Source organism: Dendropsophus ebraccatus, chromosome 1, assembly GCF_027789765.1.
Source record: "Dendropsophus ebraccatus isolate aDenEbr1 chromosome 1, aDenEbr1.pat, whole genome shotgun sequence".
Taxonomy (NCBI): Eukaryota; Metazoa; Chordata; class Amphibia; order Anura; family Hylidae; genus Dendropsophus; species Dendropsophus ebraccatus.
Genome location: NC_091454.1, coordinates 159753815 through 159773885, shown reverse-complemented (window position 1 = coordinate 159773885; position 20071 = coordinate 159753815). Strand labels below are relative to the sequence as shown.

General features: G+C 44.2%; 1 protein-coding gene across 2 annotated transcripts in view; it reads right to left on the bottom strand.

Moving 5' to 3' along the window:
- The window catches only part of TMOD2 (tropomodulin 2), an 87855-nt gene that overhangs the window by 24532 nt on the left and 43252 nt on the right, over positions 1-20071 (bottom strand). For both annotated transcript variants that reach the window (XM_069982909.1, XM_069982898.1), the window contains exon 3: positions 19633-19789. In XM_069982909.1, the coding sequence (XP_069839010.1) occupies positions 19633-19789 (157 nt within the window). The remainder of the gene's footprint in view (positions 1-19632; positions 19790-20071) is intronic.

The window sequence follows — 20071 nt, the reverse complement described above, 5'->3', positions numbered from 1 at the left end:
ACCATTTCAGGTGACTACCTCAAGAAAATGCCATGATTGTGCAGAGAAAAATTATCAAAGCAAAAGGTGGCTACTTTGAAGAACCTAGAATTCAGTATAAGACATATTTTCAGTTGTTAAGTACTGTATATAATTCCACATGTGTTAATTCATAGTTTCGATGCCTTCAGTGTGAATCTACAATTTTCATAGTCATAAAAATACTCAAAATTCTTTGAATGAGAAGGTGTGTTCTCATCCCAGTCCGCTAGTCAGATTCAACTTAAGTCCATCGGCGCCATGTCCGCGCCACGTCTGCGCGCTGTGAAATTACAATGTTCAGTACGTATTACCTACGCCTCCTACGTTAAGGCCTGCTACAGGGCGATCACACCAAATACTGTTTTGATTTAGATTTCTATTCTGTTCATTCACTTTGTAAAAAAATTTTTTAATTACCACAATGCACAGTATAACAGCACAGGGAGAATATTTAATATTGAACTGCAAAGGACCAAATCTGACCACTTTACCCCTACATCATGCCGCTCTATAGTGTACATTCACACTGGTACTCAGTAACTCCAGACTATTTATGACCAAAACACCAGCTCATGTCACAACTGTAGACACCTAACCAGTCACCCATAACATGTATGGTCACAACAGTCTATTGGTAATTAAATACAGAATAACACCAGAAACACTTTATCTTCTTGTCAGAAAAATATTCTTCAACTTGACGTGCTTCCTGGCTATTAACAGTTCCCAGTGTATATGTGCTGTGAAATCAATAAATGACCTCATTTATTAAGATATTACTTAACGCCTCGTAATAAGAAACATACATTGTGTATGGGCTTTTTGTTAAACAGAACAAGGTTACAACCACATCCCAGATATTTTTTTATTTTATTTTTTTTTGCATAATACAATCATTTTCCATCAAAATTTGGCCTGTATTCCACTGAACACAGTCAAGGGTAAATATTTCCCCACTGCCAACTGGCATCTGTGATCTGTCTCTGGTCACTATGACTTCTCGCTATGGCTGGTTATGTAATATATTCTGTAAATTCTACATGTAACCTCTAGGGCACTGAGTAATAGGGCTGTGTTTACAGACATTGGGGTTTGAAAACAGTCTCAAATAGGGCATGTGTAAAAATATACAGCGGATATGTTAGGGCAAAATATTACAGCTACAGCTCTGTACTCCTAGGAGCCAAAAAGGCATATAATAGATGGCTAATCAGTGTGCTGTGATTATATAAGAGCAGAGAGTGACATGGTGCTGTGTTAGCACATACAGTATATACAGCTGCCTGTCAATCACCACCCTGAGGGGCAGGGGGAGCACTCTTCTCATGAATACACTAGACTCATGAGTCCGCTGTATTCTTTCAGCACTCCTAATAGTTAAACTGTCACAACATTTTTGCCATGGGCGATAACTGAGCACGCCCTTTATATTATCAGGACTGGAGGGAAAATTATATTTTGCAAATAACAAGCTAGAGTGACTAGAGTAGAAGCAATGCGTAGGGTTGAGTTTGGCTTATAACATGTGTTACTCAAGCTGAAATCATCATTTTGTTCTGTCTGTGACTCCCAACCATCACTGATGTCAACAGTTTCTGCAGCTGGAAATGGTTAAAGTATACCTGTCATTTTCAGAAACCTTTTTACTTGTCACACAGACGTGAAAAGTCTTGATAGGTCGGGGGCTGTTTGTTCAGACCCTCCCTGAGTGTTAGATAGAGCCGGGAGAAGAACATGGTTATGCAGTTCACTCCCCTTGGATTATTTTAGGCATATCTTGTCTCAGAAATAGGGATTTAGGAATTCTATATATAAGGGGTTGAAATTTGAAAGTTAATATAGATGTAACTGAAAAAACGGTTGATGGATCAGGTTGGATGTTTCCCCTGCGTAGGTTGGAGCAGCTGCAAAAAATATGTTAAACGGTGGGATCCTTAAAGGGAACCAACCACGCCGAATATGCCCTTAATGATAAGGAAACATGCTGGTACATCACCCAGCACGCTTCCCAAACATTCCCCTGTACCCTCCGTCCGCTCCTTGTTTACACCGTAATCTTACTTTTCTGAAGTCCCGCAATGTATGGTAATTAGGTGTAAGTAGTCACGGTCCGGGACGGTTGTGAGCGCTGTAATCACGCCCAGAGGGGCATGATTGAAAGACCTGCGCTCCACTGAGGTCACCCGGGGCCTGCGTTCCACATCAGCGGTGCAGCAACGTCTTTAGCACGCTGCGCAAGCGCAGTACATCAGCGCCTTTTCCTGCCGTGCAGCGCATGCGTAGCGTGCAAAAGACGTCGCCACGCCCCCGACATTGAACGCAGGCCATGGGTGACGTCAGCAGAGTGCAGGTCTTTCTGGGCGTGATTACAGCGCTCACAACCGCCCAGGACCATGACTTCATACGCCCAGCATGACTTTCTTACCTCCTGCCCCCTGGTGCTGTCCCCCTGCAAGGTAATTATGGCCCTGCATAAGGCTCTCATAGACTTACCAGTTCTAGACTATTTCCTTTCAAAAGGACACAGGAATTATTGTTCAGACCTGTAACAATAGTCAGAACAAGTGGGGAGAGGACCCCGCGGCAGCACATCAACAGCAAGTTTTATCAATGTAAAACAGCCAAGTGTGGACACATTCAGCGCTTAAGCTGGAAGCATTTCCTGTCATATATGCTAAACATACACTGCAGTGTGAAAAGACCATAAGATTCATGAGCCCCAAAGGAAAAACTCGGCTAGCCCCCCATCTACAGTCCTAATATAGATATGCTACCTGGTTCACACTGAGATAAGCTGCCAAAGGTGCCTGGCAGCAGCTTTCCCCCCTCTCTCTTTCCAAACATAAGAATGCACACCAGACTATACCTAGCTCCCCACCCCAGCTGACCCCATCACTCTTTTCTATACTAAAATCTATACCATCTCAGGGCGGCAGGAGAATAGGGCCTGAAGCTGGAGGTCCAGTAGTAAGTAAAACCAATCTATATAATAAAGAATTAGAAATGACACCTCTGCTCCTGTCAGTGCCGCTGCACTGCGCTTTATATACCATCAAGCATTAGAGCTGAGTGTTAGCTGGTCAGGCAGTTAACCTAAGTGGCCAATGTATGGGTCTGGTTGCAGCTGTGACCCTTGCGACTGCCATAGCTAGGCCACTGGACAAGGCTGTAACTGTTCACCTCTTTAGCATGCTACAGATTATAATGCTATAATCAGCTGAAAATGTTCATGGAGGCATTCCACTACATCCATTTGCATACAGTATGTGTGTGTGCTACATATACATCCCCATACAAGTGACACCTCTCCCCTTGAGAGGTGTATACAGCCCTGACATCCAGCACATGATTAAGTGTTCTGTATTTATTTTACACATGTATGAAGAGCTCATACATCAGGTTACCAGTATATGTAATTTATCAATGTATTTTGTTTGTCATGGATCATAGAACAGTAAAGGATCTTCAATTAAACTAAGCAAGTAATTAGGAGGAACAGTGTAACAACACAAAGGCCATGGAGAAAGTGTACTCCCTCTAGTCCCTGAAGAATGATGCACTCCAGGAATATGCCCATCGCTTTCATTAAATTGCACCACGCTAGATAATATTTAGTGCAACCTGACTAAAGACCATCTCTTTGAGAAAGCAATCCCTTATCCAGACCAGAGCTTGTGTGATGGATTTTCAGAATACAGGGAATTTTCTTTGAGAATACCACCCCCAGAGAAGACCTCTTTTCAATGAGATGTTGGGTGGTCTTCTCAAAGAGGTTTCACAGTGCAGAGCTGGTATACACCTGTATGGCATCAACGGATCTTCCTCCTTTGTGTGTAATTTCAGGTAACAGGGTGAACTCTGCTTTTCCCTACGTATGCCCTGCTCACTAGATGGGCAGACAGGGAGCACAGCAAGGCAGGGAAGGAGGCATAGCCTCCTGCTGAGCCTGATTTATCATGATTTATGCCTGGAGGGCTGTTGTGGGGCAGCATCAGATTGACTTGATCTACTAAATGCATCATCTGAACGGCCAATTGGCTGAAAGGAATTATATTAACCACTTACAGTATAAGGCCGGGTTCACACAACGTAAGACGCCGGCCAGTCTGTGACACAGCCGTGTCACAGAACGGCCCGTGTCAGTGAAGTTCATTCCGGCAGGCATTGCAGTACCGGCCCGATGAACCTAATTTCTTTTGAATTGGGATGTGGGCGCATTCCGGTGTGCCCGCATTCCAAATAACCATAGCACACAATGGTTAGTTGCCGGAGCCACACTTTACATTGTCTGCACAGTCAGTTTTGTGCAACTGCCATTCAATGAATAGTGGCCGCACAAAACTGGCATGTCAGTTTTTTGTGCGCCCGCCCGGAGTGTATACAGTCTGGCTGGGATTCCATAGACTTCAATGCAATGTATACTTTCAATTAATCACGGCTGGTGTTGCAATTTGCAGCTAACTATCCTGTTTCCTAAAAGAAATCTGTTTGTCTTGTTCCATGGCCTCCCTTCCCTGACTGTGCATGCCTGCGGGGGTGGTGGTCGCTGACCGACACAGTGTGGACTTAGTGTAGGGACCCATGTGTATCAGATACCTGCATGCGGTACATGGGGCAGTGTGGCTTGATCAATTCACATACAGAATTCTGATGTTTTTTATGCAGCCGAGAGGCACTAGTGTCAGCCATAGGTGTGAGGTGCAGCACTCTTTTTCTTCCCTGAACCGTATCTTGTGACAGTTTTGCTAACAAATGTCAAACATCTGAAATTAAGCAATTTGTAAGAGAACAGATTTGTAGTGAGTGTCATACATTTTACTGACACGATCAAAGTAAACAAGATGAAGAAGAAAGCTCCATTTCTGTGTTTGTAGAACACTCCTGTGAGCTTTGTGGATATAAACTGTATCTGGAAGCAATTACAGTGGAGATCCTGTTTTTGCAAATCTCCCTTACATTATTGCCAGCTATAGGAGTTTAGCAGGATACAGCGCCAAGAGACACATATTTATTTAGCTGTGCAAGCTGAATCACACTAGATGGGACCACCAAAGGTTTTAATCTCAGTGCATGAAGACAGTTATATAGCTATATAAAGTGTAAACCTAAAGAGAGAGTTCCTGCAGTCCATTTTGGTTTCTTCTATTACAGCAATGCTCCTCGTCTCAGACATATGATAAGGTTTTACTATAATTACACAACACAATAACGGGAACCCCTACACACATATCCCCACTCTTTTGTTACCGAGTTTACCTCTATAAGTGATGCAGTGAGCCCACATACAAATCAATTATTTTGTTAAAGGAGAAGTGTCACCAAATTTATAAAAGGGAGGACGCAGGGGTGTGCGGGAAAATAATAATAAAAAAAACTAAACTCACCCGTCCCCATGTCCCTATTGCGCCACTCTAGGGTCTCGCTGACCACTGCTGGAAGTCATTTTTGGATGGAAACCGGGTACATCACATACCCAGCTCTTCCAGCTGCAATGTCACGACCCAGCTGAGCGACTGCTCGATCAGCCAGTCAGTGACTGGGGCGGTCAGTTTCCCGCTCCAGTCACTCATTGGCTAAGTGGTTCATGCCGGGTACATGACGTTGCAGCTGGAAGAGCTGCAGGTCAATGGCGGCTGTCAAGAGGACCCAGGAGCAGCGTTATGGGGCACAAAGATAGGTAAGTATAGTTTGTAGTCTATTATTTTCCCGCACATCCTGGCTTCCTGAATTTTTTTTTAAGTTGGCAGGACTTCTTCTAAACAAGACGCTGCAAAGACTTGTTTTTTGATATCACATAACCATTAGTGAGTGTATAAGCAGTGGCGGTCTTTGGCACCAAGCAACCCAAGCGATCGCTTGGGGCCCCCAACATCCAGGGGGGCCCTCACGCCATGCTCTTATGCCCCCAACATCCAAGGGGGCCCCCACGCAATGCTCCTATGCTCAAGACCGCTGGACAGGGCCGCTGCCCCGCTCGCTGCTGCCATCTGAACTGTAACTATGAGCACTCGTAATGAGCGCTCATAGTTACATGCAGCAGCACTGACAGGGCGGGAGACATTTGCTCCCTTCCTGTCAGTCAATTTTGTGGCCACAGGAAGGGTTTTCCCTGTGGTCACAAGTGGCAGCTTTGTCTTTGTGGTGTCGGTGCTCCAGTGACATCACTGGAGCATCGGCGCCAGGACAAGGGGAGTGCGGCCTCTTGTGATTGCAGGGAAAACCCTTCCTGCGGCCACAAGAGTGAAGAGAAGAGGAGACGCCCGGACCCAGGTGAGTATAAGTGTTTGTTTTATTGTGTTATATACTTTATGGGAGGGGGAGCACACAGGGGTCTGTTTAACTGGGGGAGCGCACATCGGGGGTCTATATAAATGGGGGGAGCACACAGGGGGGCTATATAACAGGGGAGCACACAGGGGGGCTATAGACTACTGGGGCTTCACAGAGGGGTATATATACTACTGGGGGCAGCACACAGGGGGTCTATATACTACTTGGGGCAGCAGAATGGGGTCTATATACAACTTGGAGAGCACACAGGAGGTCTATATCCAAGTGGGAGAGCACACAGGGGGGCTATATACTACTGGGGGAGCACACAGGGGGCTATAGACTACTGGGGCTTCACAGAGGGGTATATATACTACTGGGGGCAGCACACAGGGGGTCTATATACTACTTGGGGCAGCAGAATGGGGTCTATATACAACTTGGAGAGCACACAGGAGGTCTATATCCAAGTGGGAGAGCACACAGGGGGGCTATATACTACTGGGGGAGCACACAGGGGTCTATATACTACTGGCAGGGCACACAGGGGGTCTATATACTACTTGTGAGGCACACAGGTGGTCTATATATAACTGGGGAGAACACAGGGGTCTGTATACAACTGGGGCAGCACACAAGGGGTCTATATACTACTGGAGGAGCACACAGGGGTCTATATCCAAATGGGGGAGCACACAGGAGGTCTATATCCAAGTGGGGGAGCACACAGGGGGGATAAATACCCCTAAGGGAGCACACAGGGGGCCTATATACTAGTGGGGGAGCACACAGGGGGTATATACAACTGGGGGCAGCACACAGGGGGTCTATATACAACTGGGGCAGCACACAGGAGGTCTATATACTTCTGGGGGAGCACAAGGGGGGCTATATATAACTTGGGGAACACACAGGGGTCTATATACTACTGGGAGAAGCAAACAAGGGGTATATACTACTGGGGGCAGGACACAAGGGGTATATACTATTGGGGGCAGCACACAAGGAGTATGTATTACTGGCGGTAGCGCACAAGGGGTATATACTACTGGGGGCAAAACACAGCGGTCTATTGTTTTGGAACGCGTGTCGAGGGGGGTGGCCCAGACATAACTTCGCTTGGGGCCCCAGAAATGCCAAGACCGCCCCTGTGTATAAGCAGTAGCATACCTCCAATGGAGGCTATGCAACTGCTTACAATGTATAGCCTGGATTTGGGGATTTTCTGCCAATCTTCTTTGCAGATCCTCTGAAGCTCTGTCGGGTGTGATGTGGACTGTTAATGGACAGCCATTATCTGATCTCTCCAGAGATATTCAACTGGCTTTAGGTCAGGGCTCTGGTGCTGTCACTCAAGGACATTGACAGACTTATCTCTAAGCCACTACTGTGTTGTTTTAGCTGTGTGCTTAGGGGCATTGTCTTATTAGAAGGTAAACCTTCAGCATAGTCTTAGGTCTACAGCACCCTGGATGAGGTTTTTATTAAGAATATCTCAGAACTTTGCTCCATTCATCTTTTGCTCAACCATGACACCCTTTCTCAGGTAAAGCACCCACACAGTATGATGCGTCAACACCATGCTTCACTGTAGGGATGGTAATGGGCACGTGATGAGCAGCCAGAGGGTCCCCTGGATCCTTAGTCACTTCTCTTAGGGTCCTATTAGATGAAGCCATTTTTAACAAATAGTGATCACAAACTAGATTGTTCATTGTTTACCTGAAATCATTCATCATATTACACAGAGCTATAGTTTTTAGTTACGATCTTTACTGCGATCGTTACTTCAATTGTTTACCCTATTTGATCTTGGCAAATAAAGGAACGATGTGGAATTACACTGAACGATTAGTGAACAATTGCAGAAATACAGCAAACAAATGCGGAATTACAGTGATCAAATGTGTAATTACAGCGAACATTTAGTGAACGATTAACAATGATCTTGGTGTCAGTTTGTTGGTCATCTGCATTTACATAAAATTATTATCGTTTGAATTTGAATAACGATAATTCGCTAAACAATAATCATGCCGTGTAATCGGGCCCTTCTTTCCTATTTACTTTTTTTGGTAGAGCAACCAGCTCAAGGAAGGTTGTGCTTTTGGTGAACTTTCAGTGCAGCAGTTCTCCAGATCCATGCCTCCATAATCCTGTCTCTGATCTTTACAGGCAGTTCTTTCCTCCTCATGGCATGGGGCTAACTGCTGTGTTAGAAGAGAAATAGACATTATTGTGGCCCTAGCTACTGTGTGAAGGTATAATGTGGAGCCTTACTACTGCGCAGGGACTCAAAGAGAGAAGTCTAACTATTGGGTTGTTCTCGAAATGGGGGCATTACTAATGTTTGATGACACAAAGTGGAGGATAACTCCTGTCTAGTGGTTTAAAAAGATGGAGAAGAATAGAAAAAAGTGAACAACTCCTAAGAGATGTCACCTGTGTGTGACTGGATGTAACTGTACTGTAATCTTTTATATTGTTTGCAGAGTACCTGTGTAGAGCTGGCATCTACTACTATATAGTCATTGTATGTGGGTAATATTGCTATTTGTACAAAGCATGCATTCGGCTTATTAGCTGGCATGTGGGGTGACTAACTTGTCTTATGGAATGTGGATAACTAAAAGATATACAGTAAGGACTCTGTAGTCCTCCATAGTTATAATATATATTTTTAAGCATTAGAAGAAAACTACTAAATTCAGCATGGCTCACACTGCTACCTTAAGGCCATGTTCACACGCCGTAAGAGGCCGACCGTTCCGTGTCCCGGACAGATTTTGAAAAGATCACGCCGCAAAGTTCTGAACTCCTCACAGCACACTTTGACTTAACTTCACACTAACTGTGGCTCCTGACTGGAATATAATTAATATTAATAAACCTCTGAACAGAACAATCCTTATATATGCAGAGTTAAATCGTAATGCTTCTATCAAGCCTTTATTCCAAATTCCAGAATAAGCAAATGGCCATCATTTGTATATGTATAGATACATTAGTAAAGAATTGTAATTTCCTTCTATTGATGTTTTACACACATTCATTTATTCTACAGACAAATGAGGCCAAGTATAAACATTCATTTACATTTATTGTTAAATATTGTTTCCTTGTGATTCCCTATTGGATATAATAGATTAATTTTGCATTACTCTTCTGTAGCTTTAAGCTAATTTATAGCCAAAAAACATAAACCAATCACAAGACCTCCTAGATTGAGGCTTTGCAGCGCTTGAACTGCAATTGACACAGGAAATGCCGAAACATCACAAAGGATTCTTGTGAGTAATACAGAACATCTTGTAATTAGAAATAATCTATTACTTCTGTTTAAGAACAAATATATATCTTATAGGACCAATGGTGGTCAGTACTTGAGTTCAGCTACAACCAAAGCGTCATGTGTTATACAAACTGTACCAGACGTTCTGACTGTATGACTTGGGCTCTAGAGCAGTGATGGTTACATAACTACATTAGGTATGATGGTCATCATATTATGATATAATCTCTAAAACCAGGCTCACATCGAATCAGTATGTCAGTAGTGAAAACTTCCTTGATGAGGACTGCATATTATTCTTTTTTTAGAGCAGTTTTGTGACATTACTCTTAATACCTATTTTAGTTTTGCCTTGTACCTTATTATTTTACAAGAAAAAGGCTGGAGTCCAGTGTAAAATTAACTAACATGTTCACACAACCAGGGCCGTATTTACCACTAGGCACCCACAGTCCGGTGCCTAGGGCAGCACCTTGCAGGGGAGCAGCACCAGGGAGCAGGGTAAATGAAAATGTTTTTTTTTTGCTTTTATTTATTTTAGTCTCTCACCTCCTGTTCAGACTTGCCAGTAAATCTGGTGTCTTTTCCAGGGGGGGGGAGAGTATGGTGGTATTGGTCAGGTCTGGTGTGGCCAATCGGTGCGTGAAGATGGGGCGTCTTCAGGTTTAGTGCCTAGGGCAGCAGCAGTTGTTAAAACGGCCCTGCACACAACCATAACACCCTCAACTAACGCCAATGCATTTCGGATGGATTAAGCATCCCTAGTCATAACTAAGGTGCTTAACGCATCCAAAGTGCATTGGAATTCGTTGGGAGTGTTATCTGTGTGTGTACATGTTGATAGTAAAAGAAAATAAAGCTGCAAAATGTTTCTGTAAGAAGCTACTGTGCTGCTCCTCTCTGGAACCCACCCCGGCAGTATCATTCTTTATGGGCAACGCAGCTGGGATGATTCTGTACATTTCTAGTGTAAACATGGGTTGATTCTGTCTTGTTCTAGTTGATTTCATTCTGGCTAACGCCCTTGTAATTTCTAGAGTGATTTCTACCAGTACCTAGATGGTTCACTGCTTGCCCTGCCGGTGATGCTCCAATTACCTCTGAGACCGGGACCTGATTTCCTTTAAAACTCAATCTATCACTATGCCTGATGCCTGCTAGGGCGTATACTTAGTGTGCCTATACTTGCTCCCTACCCTGTGATTTGCTATCCTGATCTATTGGTCTCCTGACTTTGGCTTGTGTCCCTGACTATGTGTTTGTCTCCTGACTTGGTCTGTTTTTGTCCTCTGGTTTAGGTTACTCTGGTTTGCCTCATTGACTCTGTTTATTGGCTGGTGACTTTTTACTGGTATTTGTCTCTTCTGGCTTGACCCTAGCTTGCTAACCACCCACCATTGTGTTAATTTTTCCTTGTCTCGTAATTGTCTTAAGTTTGTCTTGTATTTGTTTTGTGTCCTGTTCCACATATATTACTGTAGGGGACACGTCCAAGTTGTCCCATGTTGCTTGGGACATGTTGAAGCAAGTAGGCTGGGCCAGTGGGCGTGGGATAGCATGTTACAATTGACACAGAATGGAGTGGGAGCCGGAGCAAGGTGTGGAAAGTGAGTGGTACGTGGGCATACTATATCTTTTCTGATTACATTATTACTTTATCTGATGGTATAAATTTTACCGGTACTCTCATACTTCATCCTTCCTGCCTGTAAAGCTACGTTACTTATGATCTAAGGATATGTCACTGAATAATCTCTCAGGTATCAGCAGTGGCACATCCTGACCTCCTTTATGCATTAGTTTCACTGGTCCTAGTTTAGTTTGCTGTTCAGTACAATATGATCACATGAACCTATGATCATATAGTTTTTAGGCTGCAGATGGCTAGACAAGAGATGCTAATACGGTTGAGCAATCCTTTCACCTCAATATAACCAATGTAGTAACTGTGATTTATGGTCAACCTATATCTAGCCAATCTATATCTGGGCAAATACTTCCCAAGCCACAAAATGGCCAGGTAACAGTAAAACTGCAAATGCGATTGACTAAAATATATATATTTTTTTCATATTTTGGCTTTAATTTAAGGGGAGAAGAGGCAGTGCTAGTATGTATGGAGCTCAGCTAGCTGTGCCCAATTCTATTTCCTAGTTAAAATAAAGCTACAAATTTCTTAACGGTAGAAGAGTTGTATTGTGGTGTAAACTATACAAATGGTTGGCTACAGTTGCTCTGGGTTGTAAAAGGTACTGTAAGTTTATAAAGTATCTAGATAACAGTGAGCTAAAGCAGAGGGTTAAAGAACTGTACTGTCAGCTTATGTAACCAGTCAGGAGATGAATCAAACCTTATAGCAAAGGCAGAAAACATAAGTGTATCTGGAGATTGACCAATCCCGCTTTTTTTCATAATGCATCAGATGGGAAAGATTTGGTTTCTCTCACAACCTAATAGAAACCACATGTTCCTCTTACTGCGGAGAAGACAAACAAGCAAAATCACCATTATAGAGTTTAGTACAAATAAATGTAAGATTTTAATAAAATTTTTCTTCATACCATCTTTGTTTAAAGGGAAACTGACAGCAAGTTGGCACATATGAACCTGTTGGTATGGGGCAATAGAGGCAATGATGCAGAATACAATGTTTGAAATAGAGATCTGATGCACTGCTTTATATACACAATAAAAAAATGTGATATGCAAATTAGTTTGTTGTTTGTCCTAGGGGTGTTCCCTGGCCCCCAAGTGCACCTCTCAGTCTGCGAGCCTTTGTAGCTATGCCTTCTTATAAATATTCATAGGCCTCCACTGCTATGACATACATGTATCCTGTTCTAAGTTCCCACATTTGCACAGTAAAATCAGTGGGCTGCTCTCACGCAATGTCAGAGGTCTATTAATTTTTATTAGCAAGCATAGTTATTATGCAAATGATGTTCAAATAGGTCATTTCCCAGCATGGTAAAAGCCCAAGTAAGTCCTGCCCATGTCCTCTTCATCTACTGGTATTCTAATGGGGTAAGTAGATGCAAGTGGGAGCAGAAGAGGTGAACAAGTGGACATGGGATAGACTTATCTGGGCTTTTACCATGCTGGGGAACACCCCCTGAGAATTTAAGCCTCATTTACATATTTACAAAAATGCTTATATCTTAGAAACAAATATAGACACAAAAAGGTATGCCTTGAATCCTGATAAGAAGCCGATCTGGACATATGCTTATTTACATCCATTTTCCTTCTGACAGGACTGCTTTAAATTCTTCATGATTATGCATTACTGCATCTTAAATACAGTATAAGGCTATGTTCACACTATGTAAAAACAGCGGCCATATTTCATAACAACAGCCATTGTTGTGCAAACAATGCCCGTTATTTGCACAACAACGGCCGTTATTTCCACAACAAGGGCTGTTGTTTTGAAATATGGGGGTTCTTACATAGTGTGAACATAGCCTAACCCTGAACTCAAGAACAACTCTGAACTCTACAACGCATAGGATACTTTCTACATGGAAAGTCACATACTATATACTTAACCGTACTTTATAGCTTGCAAATACTGTAATCACAATGTAAACCTGCACATTATTATATAATACACAGGGTGTTCTGAAGAAAATACTAAATATATTTAACATGCATGTTTTTTATTGCCTTTTGTACTACATTAGCCTCTGTATACCAATAATTTATGATACATTTCAAGCCCTTGGCAACTATTGAGGCTGGTCTGAGATATGTATGTACAAAGGTGTCCTTACTTACCTTATTACCTGCTTCAAGATGACTCCGTATAGAAAACAGCAAAAACCGCACTATATATATTTCCAATGGATTCTCACTTTCGGGACCTCCACTCCGTCCCACACACTCAACGTCTCAGGAATAATAGTGAGAAAAAACTTGGTGTGTACCCACCTGTACCTTAGCCCCTCTGGACAGCCATCCTTTGTATCTCCGGACTCTTTAAGAAAAAGAATTCCCCGAGGTCTGGTCATCGATCCATAACTTTTTTATTCAGGGTGCTGGTACAAACAATGCTCACAAGGCTGTTACATTCTCCTCCTTCCTCATGCGCAAGGACGTAACGGGTGGGAGTTCAATATATGAGAAAAAGCATTAACTATTTATAACACATACCATTTAACAATTCATTTTAGCAATTCATATACCACTCGCATGATCCTTTCTGAAGGAGAACCATAATCAAATACATTTATAGAAACACTCAAAAACTGCAAGTTTCATTCAGTCCTTTAGGACTCAATGTCTCAAGCTCTGTGATCCAATACGCCTCTCGTTGGAGTAACCGTCTGCAGTTCTCCTCACTGCTGTTACTAACCTCAAGTTGTTCTATAACTTGATACCTTAAGTCACAAATATTGTTTTTGATGGGACTCTTGGATCTCGTCCTATCCAAAAATGACGATGAATATTTTTTACAGCGGCATGGAGTTTCCATGGGCTCATCGGTGGCTCCTAGCCTTGCAAATATATTTATGCATAATTTTGAAGAATCATTCATAGTGCATAACCATCCAGAGTCGTCCACGTGGATGCGCTATGTGGACGATGTCTGCTTGTTGTGGACAGAAAGTGAACAAAGGTTACAAGAGTTTGTTAACGGTATTAATTCATGTCATCCATCGATTAAGTTTTCGTTGGAGTACGATAAGGATGTTATTCACTTTCTTGACGTCGAGGTTAGAAGGAAAAATAATGAATTTGAGACCACACTCTACTCTAAACCAACTGATAAAAATAACATGCTACACAGAACTAGTCAACACGCTCCGCATGTGTTCAAAAGTTTGCCCAAATCCCAATATGTTAGGGCTAGGAGGATTTCTAGCTCTTTAGGAGAATATAATAAAAATGCAAGAAGGTTAACTAAAAAATTTATAGAGAGAGGCTATAAAAAGCATGAACTTGAGAAGACGTGCAGGGAGGTTGGACAGATGAGTAGAAGTGAGGTACGCAAGAGAAAGAAAAAGAAAGAGAAAAAGGAAATTAAGATGATGTACAGTATGACCTATGATAGACATTCTAGACTTATCAGACAATCAGTGTTAAAACATTGGGGCTTACTGAGTAGTGATCCCAAGTATGGGTCTCTATTCAGAGAGAAACCCATTTTTGGTTATAGGAAAAATAAATCCTTGGCGAATAAACTAGTTAGAAGCGACATCAGGAAATAAATAAGGGTATAATAAAAGGTGGTGAGTTATCCCACCCTACGAAAGGCAAAAAATACGTAATTAAAGGTTTTCATACATGCAATGATACTAATATGATCTATCTACTCAAATGCCCTTGCGGCATGGGGTATATTGGTCAAACTAGCAGACAGATCAAGGTTCGTTTAAACTAACATAAATCGGCCATCAGAAGATTTAATGCAGTAAAGGACAAGAAAGAAGAAGGAAAGGGTGAGTTTGGCGAGACTTTTGGTCGCACGCCATTTCTTTGAATATAGACACAATATTTGTGACTTAAGGTGGCAAGTTATAGAACAACTTGAGGTTAGTAACAGCAGTGAGGAGAACCGCAGACGGTTACTCCAACGAGAGGCGTATTGGATCACAGAGCTTGAGACATTGAGTCCTAAAGGACTGAATGAAACTTGCAGTTTTCGAGTGTTTCTATAAATGTATTTGATTATGGTTCTCCTTCAGAAAGGATCATGCGAGTGGTATATGAATTGCTAAAATGAATTGTTAAATGGTATGTGTTATAAAGAGTTAATGCTTTTTCTCATATATTGAACTCCCACCCGTTACGTCCTTGCGCATGAGGAAGGAGGAGCTTATGCTCCGAAACGTCCGCAGGACAACAGGTGGACGCTGGGTGAATGTAACAGCCTTGTGAGCATTGTTTGTACCAGCACCCTGAATAAAAAAGTTATGGATCGATGACCAGACCTCGGGGATTTCTTTTTCTTAAAGAGTCCGGAGATACAAAGGACGGCTGTCCAGAGGGGCTAAGGTACAGGTGGTTACACACCAAGTTTTTTCTCACTATTATTCCTGCTTCAAGATGAAACAATTGGTGGAAGATGAACAGCTTCAAAAACAAGTTGCACACTACAGCAAACGCAATTTTGCAAACCATACATCACTGGCACTCAATTTTACATATACAGTTGCTTGTGAAACACAACATGTCTACATGGAACAACATGTCTACCTCTCATATCTACATGAACTTTCCTCCCACTTTTAATCCAACTCGCTCTTCAACCCCATGCAATCTGGCTTCCGCCCTCATCACACCACAGAAACTGCCATCACCAAAGTGGCCAATGACCTGCTAAGTGCCAAAGCCTCACGCCAATACTCTGTGCTCCTTCTCCTTGACCTATCCTCTGCCTTCGACACAGTCAACCATAGCCTCCTTCTACAAGCTCTTTCATCCCTTGGCGTCACTGGCTCAGCCCTCTCCTGGATCTCCTCTTACCTCTCCAACCACACTTTCAGTGTCTCCCATTCCTACACTACCTCTTCTCATCCCAAAGCTCTGTACTCAGGCCTCTTCTCCATCTATACCTCTGACCTGGGACACATCATAGAATCCCACTGCTTCAAGAACCACCTCTATGCTGATGACACTCAGATCTACCTCTAAGGTCCGGATGTCTTCTCTCTGCTATCCCAGAGTGTCCCTCTGCCAGTCCCAGAGTGTCTATCTGCCATATCTTCCTCCTTCTCCTCCCGCTTTCTACAACTCAACATGGACAAAACAGAACTAATCATCTTTGCCCCATCTCGCTGCACCCCTCCATCTAATCTCTCAATCACAATCCCCTGTCCCCCAAGTCCACTTCCTTGGGGTCACCTTTGACTCTACCCTTTCTTTTAAACCACACATTCAGGCCCTGACCACCTCCTGCCACCTTCACCTCAAAAACATTTCCCAAATCCACTTATTTCTTAACCCTGACTCCACAAAACTGCTGGTCCATGCTCTCATTATCTCCTGCTTGGACTACTGTAACATCTTCCTTGCTGGTCTTCCATCTAACACACTCGCTCCCCTTCAGTCTATCCTTAACTCTGCTGCCCGACTAATCCCCTTCTCCCCTTGCTCTGCTTCTGCCTCTCCCATCTGCCAATCCCTTCACTGGCTCCCCATTGCCCAACGTATTCATTTAAATTGTTGAGCATGACATACAAGGCCATCCACAACCTGTCCCTTCAGTATATCTCTGACCTGATATCCTGCTACCACCCCCCTCCCCCTACGCAACCTTTGATCCTCCAATGACCTCCTTTTGTGCTCACCTTTGTACCTCACACAACCACTTGCATGATTTAGCATGAGCCTCCCCCATACTCTAGAACAGGGGTGGGGAACCTCCGGCCCGCGGGCCGCATCCGGCCCCTGACACCTCCGGATGTGGCCCGCGGCTCCCCTGTGACATGCGCCGCTCTGGAGGAGAAGGAGCCGACACACACGGCATCCTCCTGTGTCTGTGACAGCTGCCAGGAGGATGCTGTGAGTGCCGGCTCCTTCCCCTCAGAGCGGTGCACATCTTCTGACTCCTGCCCCCCTGTGACGTGCGCCGCGCTGGTGAGGCAGGAGCTGGCACAGACACAGGAAGATGTGTTGTATGCCGGCTCCTGCCTCACCAGCGCGGCGCACGTCTTCTGACTCCTGCGGGCCGCGCGCGATGACGTCATTTCATCGCGCGCCGCCTGCAGGAGAAGACCGGCACAGAAGAGAGGAGGGAGAAGAGGACCTGGACAGCGTGGGAGCGGAGGAAAGGTGAGTGGGATGTTTATTTTTTTCATTTGGGGCAGACACTGGGGGTTAACTAGGCCACCAGGGACATGACTGGGGGGGGGGGGGGGGGGTTAACTAGGCTACCAGGGACATGACTGGGGGGGGGGTTAACTAGGCTACCAGGGACATGACTGGGGGGGGGGGGGGTTAACTAGGCTACCAGGGACATGACAGGGGGGTTAACTAGGCCACAAGGGACATGACTGGGGGGTTAACTAGGCCACCAGGGACATGACTGGGGGGTTAACTAGGCCACCAGGGACATGACTGGGGGGTTAACTAGGCCACAAGGGACATGACTGGGGGGTTAACTAGGACACCAGGGACATGACTGGGGGGTTAACTAGGCCACAAGGGACATGACTGGGGGGTTAACTAGGCCACCAGGGACATGACTGGGGGGTTAACTAGGCCACAAGGGACATGACTGGGGGGTTAACTAGGCCACCAGGGACATGACTGGGGGGTTAACTACGCCACCAGGGACATGACTGGGGGGTTAACTAGGCCACAAGGGACATGACTGGGGGGTTAACTAGGCCACAAGGGACATGACTGGGGGGTTAACTAGGCCACCAGGGACATGACTGGGTGGTTAACTAGGCCACAAGGGACATGACTGGGGGGTTAACTAGGCTACCAGGGACATGACTGGGGGGTTAACTAGGCCACAAGGGACATGACTGGGGGGTTAACTAGGCTACCAGGGACATGACTGGGGGGTTAACTAGGCTACCAGGGACATGACTGGGGGGTTAACTAGGCTACCAGGGACATGACTGAGGGGTTAACTAGGCTACCAGGGACATGAATGAGGAGTTAACTAGGCCACCAGGGACATGACTGAGGAGTTAACTAGGCTACCAGGGTCATGACTGAGGAGTTAACTAGGCTACCAGGGACATGACTGAGGAGTTAACTAGGCCACCAGGGACATGACTGAGGAGTTAACTAGGCCACCAGGGACATGACTGAGGAGTTAACTAGGCTACCAGGGACATGACTGAGGAGTTAACTAGGCTACCAGGGACATGACTGAGGGGTTAACTAGGCCACCAGGGACATGACTGAGGAGTTAACTAGGCTACCAGGGACATGACTAAGGAGTTAACTAGGCTACCAGGGACATGACTGGGGGGTTAACTAGGCCACCAGGGACATGACTGAGGAGTTAACTAGGCTACCAGGGACATGACTGGGGGGGTTAACTAGGCCACCAGGGACATGGCTGGGGGGTTAACTAGGCTACCAGGGGCATCACTAAGGATTCAAATCAGGTACAAGGGGCATCACAGAGGGTTAACTACAATAGCAGGGGCATTAGGGGAACAATACTTTGCCTTGTTCGGGTGCTGCAAACCCCCGCTACTAACTGCCGTGCACGGTATAACATTGAGTGCGGCCCTCGAATGATTTTATTAAGGCCCGACCGGCCCTCGACATGGAAAAGGTTCCCCACCCCTGCTCTAGAACTTACTACCCCGACACATCCGGCTCTCATCCACCATAGACCAAGACCTTCAAAAGTAACCTGAAAACCCATCGCTTCAAAGTAGGCTTAAAACTAGGCCCTCACGGGCAGGGTCCTCTATGCCAGTGTACCAGTTTAACATTTGCCTTCATATAACATGTTTATATCTTGTAATATTCCTGTTTGTTAACCCCAATCACCTCTGGAATCAAGGGCGCTTCATAAATAAATAAATAAATAATAAAAAGGGGTGAATTATTTCCCCAAACAACTGTTTAATAATTAGGAATGTAAAATTGACTAGAATGTGATCAGACAGACCCTTTACCACTGAATTAAATACAATGCAATTGAATAGTGAGATTTAAAAAAAGTGTCTGTTTTTCTTTTTTTTTGGACATTTTGGGGGAGATTTATCAAAGGGTGTAAAATTTAGACTGGTGCAAACTACCCACAGCAACCAATCACAGCTCAGCTTTAGGCAGTGCTGAAAGGAAAGAGGAGCTGTGATTGGTTGCTGTGGGCAGTTTGCACCAGTCTAAATTTTACACCCTTTGATAAATCTCCCCCTTTATCTCTCAAAAGATGTAGCAAAATACTTTAGGGGACATTTATCAGGCTGCGCAGAGTGCATTTCGCAGAGGGCCAAGATGCAAATAAATCTATTAGCAAACGCTTATTTTGCAAATAATTTATTCGCATCTTGGCCCTCTGCCCCACTCGTGCCATAGAGGTAAGGACAGGGGGGGTTGGTGGGTACAGCCACACGCAAGGGTTGCTTTACCTTTTTTTTCTCCAGTATAAGGCACAAAGTCCTCCCTGTCTTGGTGCTCCATGGCTTCTTTCTGTAAATATGCCAGTAGATGTTCTCTGTCGAAAGCTCCAGATGCTTCCTTTGTTGTCTGATCTTTCTGTCTGAACCCAGCCGGTAATAGGGCATTCTAAAAATTAATAGATGGTATTAAATTGTATTCTATTCTGCTCCATGTGGATTAAAGAAAACAAAGGGGGCTTTATCAAAAATGGCATATCTGTACGCCAGTCTTAACTAAATACTCAACCCCGTGTCTCAAGTCACAATTATTGAGAGGTGTACACCAAATCTGGCAAATCAGAGATTGATGGGAGAGTGGCACAAAAAATTGCAACTTTTTTGCAGATATACAGTACACCAGAAACATGGATAATATATGTTATCATCATACATTAACATAATGGGCTCC